Source organism: Columba livia, chromosome 1 (genome assembly GCF_036013475.1).
Source record: "Columba livia isolate bColLiv1 breed racing homer chromosome 1, bColLiv1.pat.W.v2, whole genome shotgun sequence".
Lineage (NCBI taxonomy): Eukaryota > Metazoa > Chordata > Aves > Columbiformes > Columbidae > Columba > Columba livia.
In genome coordinates, this window is record NC_088602.1 from 195,717,308 (window position 1) to 195,743,493 (window position 26,186).

The 26,186-nt window shown below is 41.7% G+C and overlaps 1 protein-coding gene across 14 annotated transcripts in view; it reads right to left on the minus strand.

Annotated features, from left to right (window-relative positions):
- The window catches only part of KIF21A (kinesin family member 21A), a 95,723-nt gene extending 74,204 nt beyond the window's left edge, over positions 1-21,519 (minus strand). For 12 of the 14 annotated variants that reach the window (XM_065049006.1, XM_065049001.1, XM_065048998.1 and 9 more), the window contains exon 1: positions 21,395-21,519. In XM_065049006.1, coding sequence (XP_064905078.1) covers positions 21,395-21,504 — 110 coding nt within the window. In that variant the 5' untranslated portion in view covers positions 21,505-21,519. Of the gene's footprint in view, positions 1-20,029; positions 20,357-21,394 lie in introns of those variants that run through there. The other 2 variants (XM_065049002.1, XM_065049000.1) reach the window with 2 other exon arrangements.
- Between the last annotated feature and the right edge of the window lie 4,667 nt (positions 21,520-26,186).

Genomic DNA, 26,186 nt, shown 5'->3' on the forward strand with positions numbered 1-26,186 from the left:
AGGCTATAATCTGCTTTTTTTCTAACTGCAGGTTGATTTTTTTCAGATGTGGTGGAAAGCAACAGGATTTTTATTTTTTAATGTTAATGAAAGAATATTTAGCATTTATATGGAAACACCAGTGGAAAGCTGAAATAACTGGAGTTTAATTAACAAGAAGTCAAAAATAAAGGGACTGGTCACAGCTGACTAGGGAAACAAATTTGCAGTTGGTATTGCTATAAAGGGCCTTGCTCAACATCAACCATGGAAGAAATCCACTGGAATATGGAAGTTCACAGGAAAGCCAGTTTCCACTCACAAATTCACATTCCAAGGCCAGCAGGAAGAGAGCTCTCCACAGCAGCAACATCTGCACTGAGGGCTGAGCTGCCACCATTTCACATCCTCAGCCTGTTTTCCAGTCACATCTATCCATAGAACTACATAATTGCAAGGTAGTAGCTTCTCATAGCCAAATCTTATTCTCTTCACTTACATACCTTCACTTCTCACAGAAGTAAACACCTGTAGTGCACACTCAATGTATTACCCTGAATAAAGGCAAGAAACCAGCATGATCCTAAGCTTTTTTTATATAAAACAGCTCTGGAATAAAGTCAGGAATTTTATTAAAATGAAAACCTGTGTCTAAATGTGGATACTGCATGGAAAACAACTTTCTAGCTGATAAACCAGAAACTTTTTCTAAACATAAATAAATTGAAATATTCCAGTTATTTGCTTGATTTGGGCAAAGATATCTACATTAGGCAAAAAGCTGCAGCCACTGTGGCTTCTTCCATGTTGCCTATGGCATTAAATTTCCCCACTTCCAGTAGAGAACATCTTCTGTTCAATGATGGAGAAACATATTAGAGAATGCCTTATGTCAAAGAAAACATTTAAAAATGTAATGACTGATGCTTATCACCTGACTAAAGTTGAAGATGTGAGGTTTCAGTATTACTTCTTCTAATTCTCCACTAAGAGTTAAAACTACCCAAATAACTTGGCTATAATATCCAACATATCACTGGAGATTTTACCCTAACAGAAAGTGAAAGGGCATGCTCTGCTGCCTCATCAGGAAAGTATAGGTTAATTTCACATTCTTGACTTTTAATAGCATGCAAAATAGAAAAGGCTGCTTGATTTTTCTAACAGTTGAGCTTCCACTCCAGACAGGTAGAAAGCCCTTGTTGGCTAGGTTGAACAAATTCAGTGTGGAAATCATTGTGGAAATAGAGTAATTCTTGTTTAATTGCTACCAGCATGCATATCTCATTGAACTAGCAAGCCTACAGTTTGGAATTATCACTACTAAAAATAATACTAGTACATTTCAGCAACATTTTAGATCCAGGACAGAGCACATCCATTAAATAAGTGCACCCTGGTAATGCACCACAACATAAACCTACACCTTGAAAAGTCAACAACATAGTTAACTCATTACATGCACACTGTGAATAAAATCTAGACAGAACTAGCTACTTCCTTGCTACTTTTATCTGCTTTAAACAACTAATATCTACGATGGCATAACAGTGAGGCTAAATACTTTCTGCTTCAGCTTTTAACTGTAGCCTTAATTTTTCATTAGGGCTCAAGTTCCCTGATTAGATTACAAATCCAACCAGATCTCCAAAACCGTTAATGCCAAGTCACTTTAAAAAATGATAAATCACACAGCAAGGTAGCTTGTACAAATGAAAAGCAGTTCTCTCAATTGTACATTACAGGCAGGGGAGACTCTGCCCCATTTCTGGAACAATCCTCCCCGCGGGCACAGCTGCCGGGCTGGCCCCGCTCTGCCGGGCTGGCCCCGCTCTGCCGGGCTGGCCCCGCTCTGCCGGGCTGGCCCCGCTCTGCCGGGCTGGCCCCGCTCTGCCGGGCTGGCCCCGCTCTGCCGGGCTGGCCCCGCTCTGCCGGGCTGGCCCCGCTCTGCCGGGCTGGCCCCGCTCTGCCGGGCTGGCCCCGCTCTGCCGGGCTGGCCCCGCTCTGCCGGGCTCCCTCAGCTCCAGCGCACACAGAGCAGCAACACCTGATCCAGAGATCGCTCCTGTCTGCTGAACCCTTGGCTGCAGCTCCTTGGGGACAGAAAGAAAAGTCTGTCCTGACAAGCTTCTTCAGGGTCAAATCCCATTTCTTTGTATTGACTGAATTAAATCAGCTCTTCTTGGCACATAATACTTCTAAGTCAGGCGCTTCCCAGCTGCTCTCAGAAATCATCAATGCAAATCACTTGTGGTTTGTCTGCATTAGAGTTCATAGTCCCTCACGTACTGCAGGTAGCACATATGCTTTCAAAACAATTACTATTGTTACATAAAATAAACAGTTTCAAATTTACTTAGAAATTTAAGCTTACAGTAACTGTTCACTTATCAGGACTATGATGAAACCAACTGAAATGGCTGTGGTTCCTGCCACAAAACTTGCAACCAAATATCTCATCCCTCTGAGCACTTAACATCAGACAAGAGTTCCCAACAGGACTGTGCACAAAGGAAGGTGCACACAAGGTTTCCAGGACCCATACCTAAGCTAACAAAAACTTTGCCAGGAAATGGAAAAGTTCACACAAAATAATGTAGTAGTGGCATACTGGTAGTGCCCGAAGGCTAGGGAGGGTCTTACACTGAGGCATATTTAAAGCTTTCATAAGGGGTCATACATCTATTAAAAGCTACAGACAAATGTATTTACATGTTAATTCACAATGAGAGCGAGTTCAGAGCAGGGTGACAAAGCTGGTGAGGGGCCTGGAGCACAAGCGTGATGAGGAATGGCTGAGGAAACTGGGGCTGTTCAGCCTGGAGAACAGGAGGCTGAGGGGAGACCTTATCTCTGTCTACAACTACCTGAAAGGAGGGTGTAGCATGGGGGATGTTGGTCTCTTTTCCCAAGTAACAAGCAATAGGATGAAAGGAAAATGGCCTCAAGTTGCACCAGGGGAGGTTTAGATTGAATATTAGGAAAAAATTCTCCATGGAAAGGGCTGTCAGGAATTGGAACAGGCTGCCCAGGGAAGTGGTTGAGTCACCATCCCTGGAGGTGTTTAAGATGTGGTTGCTTAGGGACATGGTTTAGTGGTAGACTTGACAGCGTTAGGTGAATGGTTGGACTTGGTGATCTTAAAGGTCTTTTCCAACCAAAATGACTATGATTAAAGCTGTTTGGACTGTTTCCTCACCAGCACCAAGAAGTCAGAAGACAACATGTTAACACAAGCTACAAACTTTCCTTCACTTACTGCTGTGAATCAGGCAGCTGCCTCCCACATCCAGACACACACATGACTTCCAGTCCATGGCTGCACTTGGGTTCAGCCACACACTGCTCCTGCTTTCACAGTCAAACTCAAAACAAAAGACAAAAAACAAAAATATCATACTATATAACAAACCTCTAGTGTTTTGGCCAACCTTGTTTCCACTTAAAATAATTTCCTTTAGCACTACAAATAACATTTGGGGGATGGGGATAAGAGGTAGAAGGCTCTTTATTCCAGCAGATGCTAAGCTAACATATATTTTAGAAGCTGAATATTTAGACAAAACATCTTAAGGTAACTGGTGTTCTACAGAAATTGCCAGGAAGTACTAAACAAGGTCTTAAAAGAATGTTCTAGTTTCTAGAACTCCCAGATTTCCCCAAAATGGGTACATAGAATTCTTCTACAACAGTCTGCTTTTACAATTTCAGTGTCAAAGCTAAAGAGAAAAATCACTGCACTGTTTTAAATGTTAATATTTAGCTAACTTACACTACCTAAAATTTTAATTGTATGATTTAACTGGTTTCACCACTGAATCTGAAGAAATGCTAAAGCAATGAACAATGGTAGCAATAAAGGCTCTTTCAGTTTTTGATTTGTTTTTTTTTTTTTTTTCTTTTTAAATATGGTATGGACAGTTTTTTTCTCTTTTTTTTAAAAGAAACATGACAATTAAGCAGATAGTACCACCTTAATATCCTCCCAGAAAAGTTTGTTTTCTCCTTAGTTACCACCAGACTCTGCTTGCCCATGCCTTATCACTTGACTTTTGTTTACACAGAAGTACAGAGTTCTGTCATCAAATGCAGTGTAACTGCAATGCAGCCCTTATGTAAGCTTCATCACATGAATAATTAGCAGGGCCTGTAGGAAACTACAAATAGCTTATTTCCCAACTGTATTACCAGAGTTAACCATTTCTAAGTCCACTGAATTAAGAAATAGTGGCTGATGAATGGGAGCAAGGCAAATTGAAGCGATAAGTGAGCAACAGATTCAGGACAGGGAGCTGGATTACCTGGAACTAATGGAAGGAGAGGATTTCACTGCCTCTTGAAGTTTGAAGTCAGGACTTATTACACTTCACATACAATCTTGTTTTCCAGTAAATACATAATTGGATTCTCAGTTAAATCCCGTTGATTGGTATTATACAATATGTCAGATAATCTTATCAGCATCAAAATGGATCTAAAACGAACACAAGCTCGTGCACCTTTCCTATACTACCCATCACCATGCTAATCTGGAGGTATCACAGTTTTCAGCCCCAAGTAACACAGGTTCAGCCGGGTGTTCCCAGGCAGCCACGGCAAAGCAAAGCAGCACATTTAGGTTGTTGACCTCTAATCTACAGCAGCAGTGTTGGCAGAGGGGTCTTGCAAAGGCAGCGAAAATGGAGCAACACAAAGACTCAGCAGCTGGAAAATAGTACAGCAGTGACACTCTGCCTAAAACCTGCTGTCACAGCAGGAACCGCCAAATTCAGTACCTCTTGCAATTCTAGCCAGAACCATGGGGTTTCTTAAAAGCAGTAAAATCTGATACTCTCAGTCCTTTTTCACCTACCTTAGCTAACAATATAAAGTAAACAAACTAGACCAGGACTCAAGTGAGAAAAACTTGACCAAAAAAAAGATTGGTTTTCCTTTTAAAAAAATACCTGCATCCCACATAAGAAAGGCCCTTGTGCATTCTGTAGCTCCGATTTTTGCATCAGTCACAAGCACACTGGACTGAACAAGTCCAATATATACATAATAACCTTATCCAGAAAGATTTGTGGATTGGAAGAAAGGAAAAGAGCTCTGGCTGTCCCTGAACCTTTCAAAATTCATAATAAAACTGGAAAGCCCCCAGTTCTACACACTCTTGTCATTCCTACCTAGCTGTGGGGGAAGAAAGGGAGAGCTTTGAAAGCCCATCTCCTTTGTGAACAAAACTTGTCAGCTCTTTCCAAATTCATTGAACATACCCCCTACCTTTGTGCCCCAATTGTGCCTCAATCAATAAGCAATAGGAGTCTCCCCAGCACATTAAATACTGAATGAATACTCAGAAGATGGGGTCATTGATACTCCAACACCAGAGCTAACCCCATGAACAGCATCAGATGTCCATGACTTTGTAGCTTAGCCCTTCACTGAAGGAAAAATATAAATAAATAAATACCAAACAAACAAACAAAAAAAACCCAACAACACTACAACTAATACAAGTCACACAGATTATTTAAATATTTCCAACTTTGGAAGCAAGATGGCCACTGTAGTGTCCCCTAACCAGGCATTTGCTCACATTGGCACACAAAAGTGGGGACACTGGTGTATATGGCACCATGTATATGGTGTATAGGGTATATGGCACCACCCACCCTGACAGGCAGCACTATAGGCAAAGAATTCCCAGTACTGGTAACGGCTGCAGCAGAAAGAGACCCCTTAAACACAAAAATCTTTCAGCTGTTTCTCCCAGAAGTACCTGATAAGTTATCTATCCAGTATCACTTTACATCAACCAGCACTAGTGTTCACATGTTAATATATTCATGTCTTTGTTTCAGTCTAGCTGTTTTCCTTCTGATGTTTCCCCTCATCTAATTTTAACATCTCCAGAGACTGAGCTTTCAACCTCAAAAGACAAAAAGATAAGGAAAATAAGCCTCAACAATCTGTTATATTGCACTTTAAAAATAAAGTAACTCATAGAGAAAAGGTCTTACAACGTGTTGAATGTATTAATACCTGAAACCTTGGGTTACAACATAACTTAATATCATGCTTTAAATGGACTGGTTTTGAATATTTGAATGATACCCCCAGAACCATTCTAAAGGATCTGACATTCATAAGCTGGAGGCAGATCTTGCCGAAATGGCAAGGCAACTAAATGGCAAATGCATTATTAGCTGGCAAGGAAGAACCAAACCCAAAATGCTACACCCTATTAAAACAGCACGAGTGATTCAAGAAAAACAAGTTTACGAATTTAGTATTTGAAATACAGTTACTATCACCAAAACATGCATTAATACACTAAATTCAAATTGTAGTGCTGTTGCTCTTTTGAACAGAAAGTGGGCTAACAGTCAGGATCTTGCCACTTATTTGTTATTTTCAGAATGGAAAAAGAACACAGTGCCAATTCATGTAACTTCTGAGCAAAGGAGAGGACCTCTGACACACACTGTGTGCTGGAGTGACCATCCCCCTCTGTACCAGGGGGGCAGCAAAACAGAAGAACAAGTTTCACTATAACAGCTCAGTACATTACAAGCGATCAGCACCACTGGATATGCCTTGGTTAGACATTTAGCCTTGGCCAAAAGAAGTTTAATACTAAATTGAAAAATGCAAGTATGAATTACAGAATATACATATAAAAAGGCAGTCAGTCATCCCGATAGACTACAATTAATCAAATTTCCCTGACATATCTGATAAAACTTGGAAGCTGGTAGCATTTCTTAGCTGCAATATGACTATCAAAAGCATATATCCTCAGGAGATGCAGATATCATGAGCTTCAGAGCACTTTAGTCAGTCTACCAATACATTCCACTGTTTTAAACAGATTGAACTTCAACCAGACAACTCTTACACAGATACTAGGCAGACATCCAACAATACAAACCAAGCTGAATGTTAACTTTGCCCTGTGTTCCACACACATTATATGAACACATGAACCCAAATAAATCAAACTTTAAAATCCATTTTTCATAGACAAGACAACCTGATAATGCACAAATTATAATTTATTTCCAAAGAGCCATAAGAAACTGTTCCAAGATAAGTAACTGATGCTCTGGGTTGTATTCACAAGATTATCACATGCTTCAAGTGATAAACCATCAACTATTGTATGCATTTCTTTCTGACTTACAGAAGGTATTGTTTGAACAAGCCTGAAGAACGGAAAGAAAGAAACACGAACTTTCATGGGGGGAGGGGGAAGGGGAAAGAGACACAATTATTGTACGAGATAGCTGAGGTGAGCATGAACATCTGAAAAGCAAAGAAACATTAACAGTGATGGAGGTTAACTATTCTCACTAGTCAGCTTGGTCAAAAGAATAAGCGAGTTTGAACTGTGGCAGAGGAATTGCAGGCAGAAGGCGACCACCACATATTCCCACTGGGAGAAGAGGAAAGTGGATTGTTACCCATCACTGAATCGTACTCAAAATGCTTTCACAGCAACAACATCACATCTGCCATGAAATAGTCTTCAAAACAGGCCAGGGAGGGTTGGACAAGGGGAAGGGATAGACTTTAAGTCAGAAATAATATAGGAACCATGCAAACAAAAGTCTTCAGTACTTCATGCTCTGTATGCTCACAACAGATTACCTCCTCATAGCAGCCATACCACCAGCACCACTGGCTGACTGCCAGTCCTCCAAGAATCTGCTCTATCGCATTCAGAATTCATCCAGAAAAGTGACTGCACCCCTGTGCTACAGCTGTCCCCCATGCCTCACCCTTTCCAACAGATCACAGGCATGGAGCTCTTAAATATCTTCCCAGCTTTTAGGTCTTGCCTGCCATCTGCCGAAACAGAAGACTGACAAGAAGACTGAGCCAAGCTCCTTACTGAGGTTCACATCGTGAAGACAAAAGGTAAACTAAAGCCAGAAACTTCCCAACGTGGCATAAGGAAAAAATTTTGCCCATTAGGACAATCAAGTATTGGTTGCTCAGAGAGACTGCGGAACCTCCATCCTCAAACTTTTTTTCCAAGACCTAACTTGATGTGACCTTGAGCAACCTTGCCTGAATTTGGTTTTGACCCTACACTGAGCAGGAGGTTGCATCAGATAACCTTCTAAGGTCCCTTCAAACTTGAATTAGTCTAAGCTTACCCTTCCAAATCTGTAAGGCTTTATTGTTCATGTGGACATCGTCACACCCCTGTAAACATATTCTGACATCTGAATGGGATCATTCAACCGTGCTGAATTCAGGTCCTGGCACTCAACATGCAGCTTCACAGAATTACAGATAATTGCTATGGGAAAGGGTTGGAAAGGTCAAAGAGTTTATTCACCCACCCTACCTTTCTGGACCAAGGTAATGTTGACTACATCCAAAACATTCCAAATAGTTTGAACAGTTTTTAAAAGTCTCCTATATAGGCAATTCCACATCTCCACAGACAAATCATTCCAGAACATCCACCTTCTTATCTGTTATTTTTATTACTGTAATTTAAGCCTATTACCTTGTATCCACTTTGCCTTGAACAGGAAGAAAAATGTATTAATCAAATACAAAGTAGAAGGGTCTACTTTGTATTTGATTCCAGGTATTTCAAGACATCTCTCAGCAATCTTCACTCCTCATCTCTCACACTATGGAACTGGCCATGTTTCCTAGACAGTCATTTCCCTCCTCTTTTCAATTCCTCTCAGTCCATATTTTTCTTGATCTGCAGCACCCAAAACCAAATACTAGACATGAGCCAAGAGATTAGCAGTACTGAGCAAAAGGTATGAATTACTTTGCACCTTACATAAAGCTCCAATTTCTGTATATAAAATAATTTTCTTCTTTTCCCACAATACAACACTAAGGTTTCATGCTTTTTTTTATGCATTATTCATAATCACTTGAATTCTTGCCTACAGCAGCAGTAGAGAGTGCACTGGCCCTTTATTTTCAGTCATCTATCATCCAAGATGTAGGCCAACACCATTTTATGCAAGTCCCTTCTTCCCAAAGCAACATCTCAGCATTCAGCAGTCAGGAAAGTTAAACATCACCAGAAGCATTGGCCTGGCAGAGGCCAGCCCTGCTGTCAGGGCTGCAAGCACAGAGCAAAGCACTTTCATTTGAAGCTCTCAGCTGTACAATGTGTATTCCTCTTAGGGGCCCACAGAGGCTTTACTTGTTGACATTTAGAGAACAATGAAAATTCCATCTGTCCCCTAAAAGCTTTGTGAACAATGATAATGAACCAACAGTGGCCCTGGCAGCCAAGAGGGCCACCCGTGTCCTGGGTGCATCCAGCACAGCATTGCCAGCCGGGCAGGGAGGGGATTGTCCCGCTCTGCTCTGCACTGGTGCGGCCTCACCTGCAGCACTGGGTGCGGTTCCAGGCGCCACAGGATGAAAAGGATATAAAGTTGCTGGAGAGCATCCAGAACAGGGCTACAAAGTTGGTGAAGGGTTTGAAGAGGAAGCTGTATGGGGAGCAGCTAAAGTCACTTGGTTTGTTCAGCCTGGAGGAGACTGAGGGGAGACCTCATCACAGTTACAGCTTCCGCACAAGGGGAGGAGGGGCTGGCACTGAGCTCTTCTCTTTGGTGACCTATGACAGAACCCAATGGAATGGCAGGAAGATGTGTGCATACACATACGCAGGTATGTCACAAGAAGAGCCAGAGGCCACGAATGCATTGCAAAGAGCAAGTTTTATTTTAGTTATCTCTCTACTGGGGGATCTCTGACATAGCACCTGAGCTCCCAGGCAGAGGTGACACAAGCAGGCACGCAGGTGCTGGTCAGTTCAGCCCATCTGGATGATCCCTGGGCCCGCTGAGCTCACCTGTATTTCAAGGCTTCAGGCAGGCGCAGCCTCCCACTGTCTCTCACAACAACGCAAGAATCTCAGACATAGTGATGAGGTGCCTAGAGTTTCTCACAGGCCTATGTTATTTAACACAGAAATTCTACTCCTCAAGCACACAAGGTCAGTAAAACAATCTGTGTGATGTATGTGCTTTTTCTACAGACAGGTACAAGTCACTTGAGCATATTTACATTTAACTAACCTCCTCGCCATTCTTGCGCTACATTCCCATACAACGTGGTTTAGAATCACAGAATGTTAGGGATTGGAAGGGACCTCAAAAGATCATCTAGTCCAATCCCCAGTTGACATTAGGAAAAGTTTCTTCCCCCAGAGGGTGCTGGAGCACTGGAACAGGCTCCCCAGGGAGGTGTCACGGCCCCAAGCCTGACAGTGTTCAAGAAGAGACTAGACAACACCCTCAGACACACGGTGTGAACTGTGGGGTTGTCATATGCAGGGACAGAAGATGGACTCGACGATCCTTGTGGGCCCCTTCCAACTCAGGACATTTTATGATTCTGTGATAACAAAATATAACTACAGTGATGGTTTAAAAGGCAGAGCCAAGACAGTGGGCCAGCTAGATGACTGGCCAATGTAAGTCACTTTGAGGGTTGAGTGGGGAAGAAAAAGAAACATATACACAAAACATTCTGAAGCTTTTAGGAGTAGAAAAGAAAAAAAAGAGGACATTTCATTACACTGATGTTTAATTGTCAAATAGTTTACCTCTCAACAGCAGTTTAGCCCTATCGCAGATCTCACTTGTAGAGCTCACTAAACACCAATCCACTTCCGCTGATCTCAAAGTTCTGCTAGTGAAGATCAAAATGGCAATTTTATTGTTCCTGAGTGATGGGCTGGCTGATCAGATTAGACAAAAGCATAAGCCGCACTCTAAGTGATAGAGATGAAACAGGTGGCCCTTTCTCTGACCTACTACCTTTTCAAACACCATTAGAAGTAGAATCCTTCTCATCTCCATAATGTCTAGAAAATATATATTCAGATATTTACTCCGATTAACCCAGCATGAAGATGTTTTTATGGTCTTTAACGTGTTTTGAACAGCTTGCTTATAAAACAAATTAACCTTTCCCAAATATACCAGTTATTCACATGCATGATATAATTGTAACCAGAAAGAAAACAAAAAAGGTGATTTTTAGATGGCATTGATACACATTATTTTGCAAATTGGGGATATAGATAAGTTGTCTTTAAAAAAATAAATAAAAATCAAAGGCCTCACATTACAGAGACAAAGCCTAAATATAATGATTTCGCACATATTTAAAACTAAAGACCAGACTTCAAAAGGAAGGCATTTGAGACCAGGGATTGAAATAAACCTTACCCAGACAGCTTATGTGGAGTGAAAACTGAAGCAATGTATGGTCAGCTTAGCAGGCTTAAAAAAAAAAAAAAAACACAAACACAAAAACAAAAACCAAAACCACACAACACCAGAAGTATTCAGCTATTTCCTACAGATCAAAGTGTCTGGTACAGGCATTTTTTTTTTTCCCACTTCACATAGAAACAAATGGGAGGTGGGAGGCAGAAACAAATCCATATACATGCTTTAGCAAAACAGAGTTTTTAATTCTAACACTTCACAGAAGTTAATGACTAACTCAGGTGTTTAGTAGAAGTTGCTTTTCTCATGATTCTACATCATGTATTATTTATATCATACCATAGACATTTATTATACTTTGAAGCTACATCTTTGTCCCGAAGAGCTTATGGTACAATTCTGAGATGACAGCATACTAAGTGCCAGTGGAGTATGGGGAGGGAAAAGCAGGAAAACAAAGACAGACAGGAGTCACTACCTACACTGATAGCCCTCTCATACCCTCATAAGGGTGGAGATGGGGACAAAGATTCTGTCCTAGTATACAATCAAACACAAACTAAGACAGAGGCACTGCTGCAGTTGGCATATATATGTAATCAGTACTACTGAGTGAGAGGTCAGCAACTCCAATATCTTGGGATAACAAGCTAGTCAGAGCATCACAAAAAGTCTCAGGACTCATCTAATTATTTCTTCCCCTTAGCATGGGACTATCCACCAAAATGAATGCTAAGAATTACTGGCTTTGAAAAACAAATTTAATTAGGTAAGTAACTTCACTTTCAATATTTTGAACAAGTTATATAAACAGACATCTTACTTAAGTCAGTCTACCTCCCTATCGCTTTATTCCAGTCTCACAGGTGACATGGTACCAAATGCCTCAAAGAAAGTGGCTTACCTGGGTTCCTACATTCTATACAATACTAAGGGTTATACTGTACGTGGGACATTTCTTAGCAGGCTTACTAGTGACTCCACAATTATGCAGGACTATATCTCATTACTTGCAATACATTTCTAGAGGATGCTATTTCTTTTATGTTTTAAACTATTACTGATGACTTGCAAAACCTTTTAATCAACATCGCTAACAAGTCATATACTTCAATATAGTCTCTTGACTTTAATACTCAACAGCTACATAGCTTATCAGCTTAAGATGACCCCTTAACTTCATTTCAGCAGTATTAAGCATAAGACAACTAACATGGTTAGAAATAGACAAAAGAAAGAAATATAAAAGTCAATGAAAATAATGAAAAAATACATAGGCTTAAAGACAATAAGCAAATAAGTGCTTGGAGCATTGACCCAAGATGTGGAAGACCTTTGATTAAAACCCCAAATGAGATTAGACCAGACAAACAGAGAAGCCTGTTTGATCAAACTCTTCCATTATCAAAAAAAAAGGGGCAGAAAAGAAAGTGTCAGACTTTGAGATGCCTCACAAAAGAGAAACATTTTCTGTCTAGTCCTATTAGCTGCAACCTTCCATGTGTTCGACTGTGATAGTTGAGCCATCATGCTATAGAATGCTACAGTCCTTTAACTCTTCTCCACCTTTAAAATCATGTCTTATTTATGTTTTTAAAGGATCAACTATGCTGAATATAAACACAAGGGAAAGTAAATGTCCTTCAAAGCTACAGTATGCAAGAGAAAGCACATTAAAAAAAAATCTGGAGTATTTAAGACCAAGTATTGAAAAACTATATTTAATCTAAAATGTCCTGCAAAGAGTTATTGGCTAAGCAACTGAACTATGCAGAGTTCCTGTAACAGCACAAATGCAAGAACCACCAGTGAGACGCCAAAATTACCTCGACAACAAATCCTTTGATCCATTTTAAAATCCAACAATGGAAAAGCACTATTCAACTTGAATTGCTATATATAGTAAAACAATAATATCATAACCTTGCACTAAGGTTTTATTGCTTTCAGTCTTCTGTGTTGAAACTCCACAAAAAATAGGCTCAAGGGATGTTTTTCATTTTTGTTAGGTTAATTTAAAGACCTAATAATGCTTAAAGGATTTATTGTCCCAAACAGCAAGCCTAGCATTTGTCAGCTGATTAAAAAAAGAGTTCTTTAAACAAAAAATAATTATTAAAGCAGTGACCAACTTTACCAAATCTGTTGAGGATACTCTCAAAAGAACCAGATGGTACCCCCTCCTCACTCCTTATTTCCATACAGAGTCTATTCAATTAATATTTTCTGCTAATTAATCATTAGCTCTGAATCAGCAGTTTTTCACGTTTTAAAATAAATATTGAAAAGACCTTTTCTATGCATCAAACTCATTGTGACAGTGATCTTGAAATCCTTTCACTGTTCTCCATTTGTGTCTTGTTGCTATGGTAAACACATCAAACAAGAGAACACGTTTGAAAAATTAGGCTGCATTTCTCCCTTTAGTCACACTGGAACAGACTTATTTATTCCAGAAAAGTTTCACCAAGGAAAGCTGGAAATAAACATGGAGAGCTACAAAAAAGGAGAAAGGACAAGAAGAAAATTACCAAATGCTTAAAACAATTTTATAAGAGACAAAAAAAAAAAAAAGCACAAGAAAAAGGTGCAGCTCATAAATTACTCTTGCTGAACTTGTTCAGATCTAGTCTGATTTCTAATTAAATTTCTTTTTCGCCAGTTCAAATGATAGTTTTAACTTCTTGCAAGTATCTTACATGGCAATCATATTAGCACAACAAAAAAATTCTCTGTTCCGGCAGCCACAGATACAGCAGGACACTGAATCTTTTCCTTTAACAGTAAAAAAAAAAATAAAATGCACCTAAAGTGGCTTTATTTCCCCAGCAGTAATCAGGCAACAGAACATGAAAGCAAGAATTCCAGCAGCCACCTCTGAGTGGGCAGCAGGGGCAATCTATAAAACGCTTAAAGCAAATAAAGGGCAAGCAGAGGGAGGGAGCAAGGCTCCCTTCATCCCAAGCACAAGGGCCATTCAACTGCTATAGAAGAATTTGCAGAAATCACACAGAAAAACTGAAAATGTGAAGCTTTGAGTTCTGTAGTAAAGGAATGTCTAGGTCAACAATATCAAACCTAAGCCTTCATAGAGCTTTAAGTAGTAAAGAAAATACCACTAAATGGAAATTGGAGACTAATTGGATGGACTTTCAAAGCAAACTCCCAAGTCTTCTACAAACTTTGGGAAATGCCAAGTTAAAAATATAATTCATCCACAACCATGAACACTTGTGCATAGCACTCGTTTCTTCTTCTTCCTAAATTCAATACACATCAATCAAGGATGGGAAATATCCGACTAGGTTTTATTTCACCGCCATCAAAGAATGAATTTGTGTTTACATCATGAGTGGCAGAAAGGGAAGTTTATTTCCTAGAAAGCAAGATCACAGATTTCAGCCTGCCCCAAGCAATATCAGTTACGGATGATCAAGTCAGAGATGACGAAACCAGAATTAATTCAGCAGCAGATGGTGCTGTGTCTTTTTTTCAGCTAAAATGCAAAACATATGGATGGGGTAGAGTAAAGTTTCACTGAGGGACAAGGGAATGTTTGTTTAAGTCAGGGAGCAAAGAGAAACATAGAAACTAACAAAATATATGAAATACAAGCTTTCCAAAAACAAGATCTCTTTTGTAGCTTTCCCTTAACAGACTCTCTTTCCAAAAGAGGTATTTCCCAACACCTGACATGTCCCAAATATTTACTATGTAATACTGCTGAAGAAATTATTTTATCTTTGGTGAGGCATACTGATAGACTGCTGAACTTCATTAAACAGTTACTCTGAGACATTTTCCAAAAAAAAAACAAACAAAACAAACACACCAAAAAAAACCCACACAATACAAACCTTCACACAATTACAAATAGGTGATAACTGTTGTCTAATAAAAAGAAAACTAGTTAATTTTAAGGTGCGAGTGGATAATACTGTGATCTGTTACTGTCGCTTATCTACTTACCGAATGATTTATGAGAATGCTTAACACTGTATGGGAAGTGTGAAATGAGCACCTCTGCCGTATAGAGCTTATGATATATACCACAGCATACATGGACATTCATTTGACATTTGAGGATCTGTTCATGGTAGGAAGCTTAAACACAGCTGTCTGTTTTGAGCTGTCTGCAGAACAGCAGCCCAAAAAAGAAAATACATTTCAATAGCCAAAGTGCTTCGACACATGCCTATCAAAAAAGCTCCTTCCCCTCAGTTGCTTTTTTCCTAGTATACTTAACAGCAACTGGATCTAGCACAGAGGAGGAGAACTTCAATGTAATGCAAAAGATTAAAAGGTAGTAGGAGGCACAACAAACAGCAGATTCTGTGTGGGGACAAATAATACACAGAACTAGCAAAGGAGAAAGCAATGCAGAAGACGTCCGACTGATCACATATTTCAAGAACTGGGGGTATGAGAAGAAGAAACCCAGTGTTTCCATAACACACTTATGCAGCAGAAAGCTAAGGTTACAAGGGATGCACATAACCCATTTGCCCTATCAGAAGTTAACACTGTATCCTTATTTCATACTCCAAGCAGCCTGATTAGTTGCAAAAAATCTCTGTTCCTAAATTGAATCTGTAATCAATACATTTTTTTAGAGTACTTCATCTCCCTTTTGGAATACCAGAAACAGAAGCTGGGTAGTTTTAATTCATCAGCCACACTTATTAGTCCCTCTGTTATTAGAAAACTTTCCCAATAGATCTGTTACATTTTGCATGAGTAATTTCCATGCTTGGCAAACATCATAATTTCACCTTTGTGAAGCAGTGTCACAACGTATCACAGACACCCCAGGTGGGTATGTGAGGCAAATTCTTTAGAAGATTCAGGGAAGGTGGCCAGACCCCACAGCATCTCTGCTCATGTGAGGAGGAAGGCAGCAACACTCCCCATCTTTGCTTAAGGGATGAGACCCAGAGCAGGTGCCAATCATGGCAGCTGAAGCAGCAGTCAGGTACTGTTGCCCAAGCACGGAAGAAGGTACATACACACAAACACACCGAGAATGATGAAAAGCGGAAACTTCCACAGCTCTGCTCTTCACACCTCACTGATTGTAAAACACCATCCCCTGTTACTACATTTATACAGTCCTAAAATTAGATTTGGACCTTTGAAGGAAACCGCGAGGCTGATGTGGCCCCCGCAGTGAAAACGAGTCTAACACCCCCGCCCTAACACAGTTTCAGCTGGGCTCCGTCTTTCACAATGCCAACATGCCCAATACCAAACCCCAACTTCCTTTAGCTTCACCACTGACACTTCATGACCTACTATTGTCCAGTCCACCCGATGTGCCACCCAAGCATGTCTGAGTGACCATCTTGCTTTTCTTGACTATTGGTCGGCTTCCACAGCTATTCATCTTTTCACATTGTTCTTCATTATTTCTGTTTTCGCATAGCATTTTAAAAGGCGATATTATACATCAACACTGAATCTTATAATCTATATGTCTGGGGCCTCCACTGACTCAGAGTGAATCAAGGCCATCTTCCTCCTTTGGACAGGTGTTTACTTTAATGTTCTTCATTGTTATGTCTTCTCCATAACAGGATCCAAACAACAGACATCATTCCATGCTCTACCAGATAGCAGTCACTCATGCAAGCCTTCTGGTGAGCTCCATCCAAATATGGTTGCTCTCCAGGAGTTCCCTTGTTTAGCAGATATCCAAAAACGCAGCAGACTCAAGTTCAACTTTCCTCATCGCTGCTTGGATGTCCTAACCCTACAGCTCCAGGCCATATGGAATGAGGACAGGCACTAACTGTCAGCTCTCCTGTTGGAACTATTTCAATTCTGACGACAGCTCAGATCTAGTTGGTAAAAGTGTAAATGTGACCTAGTGGTTCTCTGACTGCAGTGACCCCATCCAATCTCAGGATCGCTCATACAATGACTCTCTAAAACACAATACTGACACAGACCACTGGCTGTTGAGGGTCTCAGTCTTAGGTGAGAACTTTATCTATCCAGCATGCAGGAAGCCTACACGTTGTATTCTGGCTGCAGACACCACTAACGTATAAAAACACACAAGAACTAGGAAACTAGGAAGTATAACCTACATCATTTTTGTGGTCTTAGTTCCAGAAACATGAACTATACCATTTCACAGCATACTCAGAAAAAAGTTTTCATATGCTGAAAAGACATTTATAGAAGAAGCAAGATGGCAATTTCAAACTTAAAAAAAAGCCATCTTGATTAGATAACTATCACAGAGGCTCTTTGATTCCATCTAAAACCACACACTGTACACAGTCATACAGAGAGCAAAGCTCTTTGTTGAAGTTGTACATCATCATCAAAATTGCAATTCCACAGGTCTTTCAGTGGTGGTTGACAATAGAGAAAGAATTTTTTTCTTAATTGAGGAATTTAACATTCGCTACTGGATTATCTGCCAAACTATTTTCAGCTTTCATACTTCACTAAACTGGAGTATTTAGCTAACCTTGCAAAACCCATTATTACACAGAAGAAAATGGGGAGCAATTAGCCTACAAGATGATAGCTTAAAGGTGGTGCTAATTGGATAGAATGAAGTATTCTTTTAATCCAGTTGTACACAATTAAATGAGATAACCAGGTTCTGGAAAAACTATTTGCTCAACAATTTCAGGGCTGTCTATTGTATAACCTATGTTTAAAGTTTGAACAAATTCAGCTTTGCAGTAAATTCAGCCCAACATGCTTCTGCACTATCTTACTTCAGTTACTGTCACAGGGGTTGCAAACTAAAAGCTGGTCCTGGTGTAGAGCAAGCCTTGTTCAGGAAACACAGACAAAAACAACAACTAATTCATCTCGACACTGGAGATCATCATTGAACTAAGCTCTAGTTCCCAAAAAGAGCTGAAGGACAAATCCAACAAGAACACAATGTAATATTCATAATGCACGGTACAGGATGGCACTGATACACAGCGAGTTCCCACACCAGTTGAATTATAGGACTGTGCAACCAGAAATAATAGAAAATCACCTACGAAGAGCTACTGGTGGGGAAGTAAAAAACAAAGTGCATGCTTTTGTTCATGATTGCTAAGCAGAGAGGGAGAAATTCTGAACATTAATAGTAATCTGTCAAAAGGAAGAAAGCAGACAGAAGGAAAGATGGAACCCTTCATGTCTAGTGAACTGCACTAAGGTGTTAGTTACACAACGACGTTACAGAAATGTGCCTAGTAACATTAGGGATTTGTTTTCAAGAGCTACAACTGGATTATTTTAATACACTTTTACTAATTATTTGCCATATATTATTTCTAATCTACCATACACATACAACTATAAACATATTTGCACCAGTAAGTGTTAATTCCTAGCTGCAACAAACCTCTGTATTTGTAAATGAACTTCTACATCACTATTATTTTTGGCTCAGAACATATTTAATATTTTCTTCAAATGACAGAGCAGTCTGTAAACCTGTAACACACCCTATTTTTAGGATCACACCTACCTCATATTTTCCTTTTTAAAAACACAGCCTAATTATGCTTTGGAATAATACCTCCCTGAAAAATGCTTCAACAGATAGCAACACTCACAAAATCATCTCTGCCTTTAGAAAATGCTATCATAATCATTGAGCAGACTTCAATGAGCAACTGCAGCATACACTCCATGTTATCATGCAGGGGCGGTGTTCCTCTGTTTACTGAAAATGTTATTGAACTGTTCCCCCCACATGCACATACCAACAACACCACACAGTAACATAGCTTATTCCTACACCCTTTAGTGAAAAAACGATCCGCTCTCTTTGTCTTCCTGCACAACACTGGAATTATCTAAGAAGGTGAGATGTATGTAGTGGCTCCAAGGATGCACTGGCAGACCTTGCCCTAAAGTCTTATTTATTGTAGTATAACACTCAAAGCACATCAGCATATAATATAAAGAAACTTCTTTAAAAAAAAGAAATAAATCATAACTCAGTATCGCAATTAAAACCCACATATTGACACACACATATGTGCACACACACATATATTTCTCATGTCTGAATTATGTAAAAGACATCTCAAAAATCAAGGCATCCGTGGGCTAATCTGGAAGTTCATCAAACAATAATATTATATCTTCACATGGAAAACTGAGAAGAGCCAAGAGTTCACTGATGAACAACAGATTTTGATCTCTGATAAAAGAGTAATTTGAATTAGCTGATGTTTTAAAATTATTCCTGCTCCACTCCCATTATGGCTTCTACATCTACGTACTCCTATTTACTGTGAGCAGCCTCTCGGAACTCCATCCATCCCCCCCGGTACGTAAGGTGAGACACAGCCTGCCTGGGATAAAAGCCTTTATCTTTCTAAAAATATCGGTCTGCTGGGCTCCGCTCTGGCAAAGCTCCGTGATGCAAACGCATCGCTACAGCCCAGGGACTGCTTTACTTCCATGAGTAAGCACTTGCAGCACCGGGCTATAATTAGTCGGAATATTTTTAGGGTCATTGCTGAAAACTAGAGAGAAATTACTGAGAAAGACCTCAGAACGTTTGGGTTTCTTTCCCCCCCCTCACGCCCCTCCTTTCGCTGTTTCCAAGTACTGTTAGGAAAAAGAGGCTCAGCGGGAGCCGAGCGGACCCACTCTTGCTGTCCCTCGCTGCTGTGCCTGCGCGGCGATGCCGTTTCCCACGGGCGGGGAGCGCGCAGCCCGCTCCGGCGCAGCGAGCCCACAGGCACTGCCGGCCGCGGTCACCGGTGGCGTGAGGGCCCGCGGGTGCGCTCCCCGCGGGTGCGCTCCCCACGGCCGCCCGCCCCCCGGCCCCCAGGAGAGGCGGTGCCGCCGCTTACCTGACCGCCACCCGCACCGAGCTCTCGTCCTGGCCGGCCGACATGGTGCCGGGGGGCAGGCGAGGGGCGGCTGCGAGCTTGCCAGGAACGCTGCCGGGCCGAGGACGGGCCCGCCGGGAGGAGGAGGGGGCACTGCTGCGGCTCCCCCCTCACCTCCTCCGCCTGCTCCGCCGCCTCCTCTCTCCAGCCATTTTAGGTGCCTGAATGAATAGGTAGGGGCCGCAGCAGCGCAGGGCTGTTCGCGCCGCTGCTCCTCCTCCTCCCCCCGCCCCGCCCCGGCCCTGCCCTGCCAGTGCCTGGTCGGAGAGCGCTGTCAGTCAGCCCACCGGCGGGCGGAGGGATGGGCCCGGGCCCCCGCCCCTCCGCGGTCCGCTCCCCCGCCCCAGCCGCCCCGCGCCCGCTGCAGCCGCAATGCGTCAGCAGGGCCCGCCCCGGGCCGCCGCCGCAGCGCCCGCCTCACGGGCCTCGGTTCACGCACGGGCACACGGCGCCCTGACACAGCTCCACACACGCCCCCCTCCACTACACCCGTCTGCACAGACACACTCATCCCCCTCACACACCTGCCTTCCCGCACACACCTGTTATTTGTTCATAGAATCATTTCAGTTGGAAGACACCCTCAGGATCATCGACTCCAACCATGACCTAACTCTAGGACTAAGCCATGTCCCTAAGAACCTCATCTAAACGCCTTTTAAACACCTCCAGGGATGGTGACTCCACCACTTCCCTGGGCAACCTGTTCCAATGCCTGACAACCCTTTCCGTGAAGAATTTTTTCCTAATATCCAATGTGAACCTCCCCTGCCGCAACTTGAGGCCATTTCCTCTTGTCCTGTCATTTGCTACTTGGGAGAAGAGACCAACCCCCTCCATTCTACACCCTCCTTTCAGGACGACAACCTTTGGACACACACTCCTCACACACAGCCCGTCACACACACCTTGCATGCTCCCCTCCTCATGCAGGCCTTCCCACACACCTGTGGTACTGCCTTCCGCACACACGTGTGGTATTACCATCTCGCACAGGTCTCCTCACACGTGCACTCACGTGTAGCCCCACACACGCCTCTTACACACATGCATGCTGACAGCTGTGGGCACACACAGCACCGTTTGCAGTGTCTGGTTTACAGGCAGTTCTTTCCCCCCGCCCCACGTACACATGACACTCATGCAGTGCTCCACACACACACAGCTCTTCCCCCCACAATGCGCCACTTGTGCTATCAACACACACGGCTCTTGCTCACACACATGCGCAGCCAGACACAAAGGCTCTGCATCCAGCCTTCCAGACCTCCCTGCTGAGAAAGAGCAGCTTAACCCACTGTCAGGGCAGGGTTTTTGCTCATCCACCTGTTTCCCTCTCCTGAGCAAGAATGGGATGTCCTCATTCCTCCTTCCTCCTCCCCTGGCCCCGTTGGTGTCAGGACCCTCACACCTGCAGGATCACGCAGCTCTCCCATTTCTCAGGCTGTACTCAGCAGGTTTGTTTGCCCTAACTGCTCCAGCCAGGCATCGCTGTTCTGACTTCACTAATGAAATGCCTGGTTTTTAGTTGGAAACTGAGTGGGTGGATGACATTAATTTTTGATGCAAATAATATCCCTGCCAGGAAACAAGCCCGGTTATTTTGCCCAAAACAATTCACATTCCTAAGGAAGATTTTCCGTCAGAATAGGCCCGGGTTTGCATTTGTAATGATATGCTAAAAACCTTGCAGTTCAAGTTGTTTTGCTTCTGATAGTGAAGGCTGTTCACACCCAGGCCCCAGCCTCTGTCAGAGATGGGCAGGTGAGATCTGCTGGCAGGATGGGGCCTCCAGCCACTGCCCTGCTCTCTGAAGACAAATCTCTTATTCTCAGAAGAAAATGACTTTATTACTGATACTCTGCTTGCTTCTTATAGTTATTTTCTCACCTTTTTCTGCTTATTCATTAAGAAATTGGATTGTTGCTGGAAAATGGCCTGCCTGGAAGCTGCTGTACAAAATGATGGTCTATTTTCTTAATTACACAGCACCACTATACAAAGCTCTGTCAGCATTTTAAAGTACAGGAATATGGCTGAGGTATACTAAGATAATATTTACCTGAAAGGCAGAAAAATGGAGACACAGATAGCTTGGTCTGAAGTCAACAAGGGAACCTGCTACAAGCAGAACAAAGTCTATGTTTTCCTGGGCTTCCCAGCTCGCTATCCTCTTAGCTTTCTTTTTCCACAATGTTTTATAGAATGAGCAAGACAGCTGATAAAGAAAAAGCTCTTGCAGGTGAAGTATGTTAGCATTCATGTGAAATAGCCTCAAAATGAAAGTGATTGAAGGCTCATAGTTCAAGGCATTTCCAGCTAGTGGGGCTGAACACCCGCGACTGGGTCATCCATCTGTATTGTACTGAGTTATTTAAAAATACCTGCAGCTCATCCATTGTGAGTGCAATCTTATGTTATCTTATGCCTAATTGGTTATTATAATTTATTTACAAATCAAGCTAACAACAAAGCTCAAGCAAATATGGAAAACACAAAGGTCACTATGTTTTTTTCTGTAATAGCTTTAGTAACTTTGATACTTTCTTATCCAAAAGTATTGAATACCTTTTTTTTTTTTTTTTCAGCTGACAAAGCTACAAGGTTAATGTAACAAATGCACTCCAGCCGAATTTGTACCCTGGCAGTATCGGCATTTATCTCACACAGCATCTTTTGCTGGGCAGGCCGCAGTACAGCAAAGCTCACCCACATGGCCCTGAGCATGTGTATAAAACCCTGCTCAGTCAGTGCCTCCACTTCAGCATGGGAGCTGTGCTGTAAACCCAGCGGGGAGCAGCAGCCGCAGGACCTGGGACTCGCTCAGTCCCATCTGCTCAGAGCCAGAATCATGATCTAGATCTTGCCAGGACTGTTCCTTTTCTGCCCTCATGTGCCCCTAGACATTTTTCCTCAGCGTGACCACATCCAGCCCTCTCTCCTACATGTTGAAAATGAAGTTAGCAGATTAAAAAGTCTGGCAGAAGTTGCCCTGAGCTTGATGTTATTTATACAAATAGGTTGGTATTTACAGGTTTGGGACCTTAACGACAAAGATTTGTTATTCACATTGGGACTAAACAGGAAGTCATAAGTTTTGGTGTTAAATCCTACAGTATTACATACCTGTCTTCTATCCCAAATATTTCACTTCAGTGCCAGACTCCTCTGAAATTGATATGGAAAGTCACATTTCATGCCATGTTTCATGCAAATTGCCTGATGTGTGACCATGCAGATGTAAAACAGGAAAAAGACATAGGCATCTTTAATGGCAGATTTTCCTCTGTGCTCCCCATTTCCAGAAAGCATACAATCCTTTTGTTAATTTATTTTTCTTTATTTATTCCCAGCCCGTCTAATGTAAAGAAGCAGTCTGCTGTACTGTTAACATGGCTGCCCTAGGAAACTTAAATCATTTCTCCCGCTTTTCATTTCTTGTAATGTGGTTGACCTTTGCTCTCCAGCATCCTATTCATTCAACTTGAATAAATAAGGGCACAATCGCTCCCTTTCTTTCATTGTCTAAGTACATAACCATACGGCCAATGTCTTGTTTATCTTTAATAAAGCTGTATGGTAACATTTAATGGATTTGTCCAGCCTCACAGCTAATGAGTGATGTTTCCTGGAAGGTCCCCTCTCCTCATGCTCCTCGGTCAGCGTGCCTACAGGTAGGACCTGCAACAGATCACCTGGTGTGGCTCCAACTCCACAGGTACCAGCTGCCTCTGGCCACCCCCGATCAGCTGCAGACATTGCCTGAGAGGCGACAAACTGCAGCACTGGAGATTGGAGTGGACTTTACCACCGTTGTGCCTGCTCACTGTTAGAGGAGGATGGCTGGGAACATCCCTGCCTGGCAGCCGTCCCAGGTGCTGGCTGTTACACTTTCACCTCCTCCATTCTCCTGCCAAATGACTCAGCACTACAAGCTTCATCCACTGGGGCAACCAAAGACCTGCGTTTGGAAGGGTGGGGGCTCTGAGTGACACACAGACACACGCACAACCTGCACAGCTCCGAAGATGCTCTTAGAGTTCCTTTAAGCATCAGAAGCTGCCTAAAATCAGAGCTGTACACAACCTGAGTGAGCCAAGCTGACTCCACTTAGGAGTCAGAGCCTGCATTTTGACATTTGTATGTTTGCAGACAAGTTGTTCAAGCCATGCTTATGCTGTACAAGTTGGGTTTGAAATTATTTTTTTAATTAAAACAGACCACTTAAAATAGTAGAGCCCTTACTTATTTTTTTTTAGTTTTGTGATAACTTACCAGTGCTAAATAAACCAATTTAATCAAAGGTTCAACTTGTTAGTTAATATGTTTTGCTAATGATCTTTTATTTAAGATTTCACTGTACAAAACCTCGTCAGGTAACAGCCTGACATTCATTATACAGTTGTGATGTTCTCTAGTGCTTTTTCTGCTGAGTAGTGAAGGGGACACTGTTTTGTTGAGGCACATGATAATATAAGATATGACTAATTTCTGATTAATCTGTACCAATTAGACTGATTGCACCATGACTGGTAGAATGCTACAAGCAAAATCAGTGAGTTTTGTCCAGTTAAGCATTGAGCCTTCTGCTATTGAAGGTAGATATTATTTTGGATACAGACAGAGAAACACTAAATATTCAGGTGCTGTGAGAGAACATTATTAACTCCTTGTTCTGAAAGTCATTAAATCTCATCCTCTGCATGCTTCACACTGTTTTATCAAATTCACACACATGAAATAACAGCTACCATATAACTTCACTAGTAACTATTTTTCTCTTGAATATATATACTGAATAAACTCTTTAGCCACACACAAGTCACCTTTTATTCAGTGATTTTAGAATGACACACCACGAAGCCTAAATGTATATGCAAATATGATAAAATATATACATTCTAATGAGCAAAATTTCTTTCAGATTCATTCGTGTAACAGTTTGAAAAATATGGAGATTTTTGCTCATGTAAGTAATCACAGATTTTCTCTATAGTTTTTTCCTTGTCCATGTCTGCCATAATTCTATGATCTCTGTGACCCAATAACTCCTTGTATTCCAGTATCTTCTGGACTCCTGTGGTTTCATGAGCTGTTGCTGATGGAAATCAAGTCAGCAACATTCACTCATCAGCAGTAATCACTGCATTTTCTCTAATGAACACTAAACTCTTCAACACTAACATATACAGGTTTCATGGTTTCTACTTGGCAAAGTGAAACTTCTGTTTGCATTTTCTGTATAAATGCTTTGGGCTTACACGAACCTAAGGCTTTTCCATAGTTGTCTTTTGAAAAATCTTCACTACACGCTGAACTAAACTTCTAAAACCGGTTGCATCTTGTTTTTTAAGGACTTTCTAGAAGTAGTTTTTTCTTCTCTGGCTGGCTTCTCTTTTCTAACTGCAGGTCTTGGAAAGCAGTCAGGCTTATAAAAGACATTTCACATGCTTTCCATTTTCTTCCCAGTGCTCACTGAGACTTTTGATTAAATAACAATGAGGAAAGAAAAGTGTTAAGCTACTCTAAACTGGCAGGATAAAAAGTGCAGCAAGGGAGCCATTGCTTCCAGTAACTGTGGATAAGAAAGCAGGCTGCTGAAGGAAATGATCGCTTGGCTTGTGATGGGATGGGAGAAGATGATTTAAAGTTGAAAAGGAAGAAAGGAGTGAAAGATGAGGTTTATATAATCAGAATAATACCAGATAAGGAAAGGAAACAAGCCAGTTTAGTACAGATGACTGTGGAGAGAAGATGGTAGAGAAACAAGGAAGGACAGGGTGGAGAAGGAAGAGGGATCTCTGGAGTCAAAGCCAAGCAACAGCTCTGCAGGGTCCTTTCTGCTGAGCACAGGAGAAAAGCAGCATCAGGCACCTGCAAAGTGAGAAGAAAGGACATGGGACTTTTCCATCCACCCTCCAGAAAATGAAGTAAAGGAGAAAATATAATGGAAAAAAAGACATGACTAAGGGATTGTATCTGAAACTGAGCAGAGGATTCAATGGGAATAGAGCTGCTAGATACATCACTACACTTGATGAAAAAATAAATCATTTCTTTATGTACTAATTCTTTTTACTCACAAAAATTCTACTGTGTTAACTATACCACTGTTAAC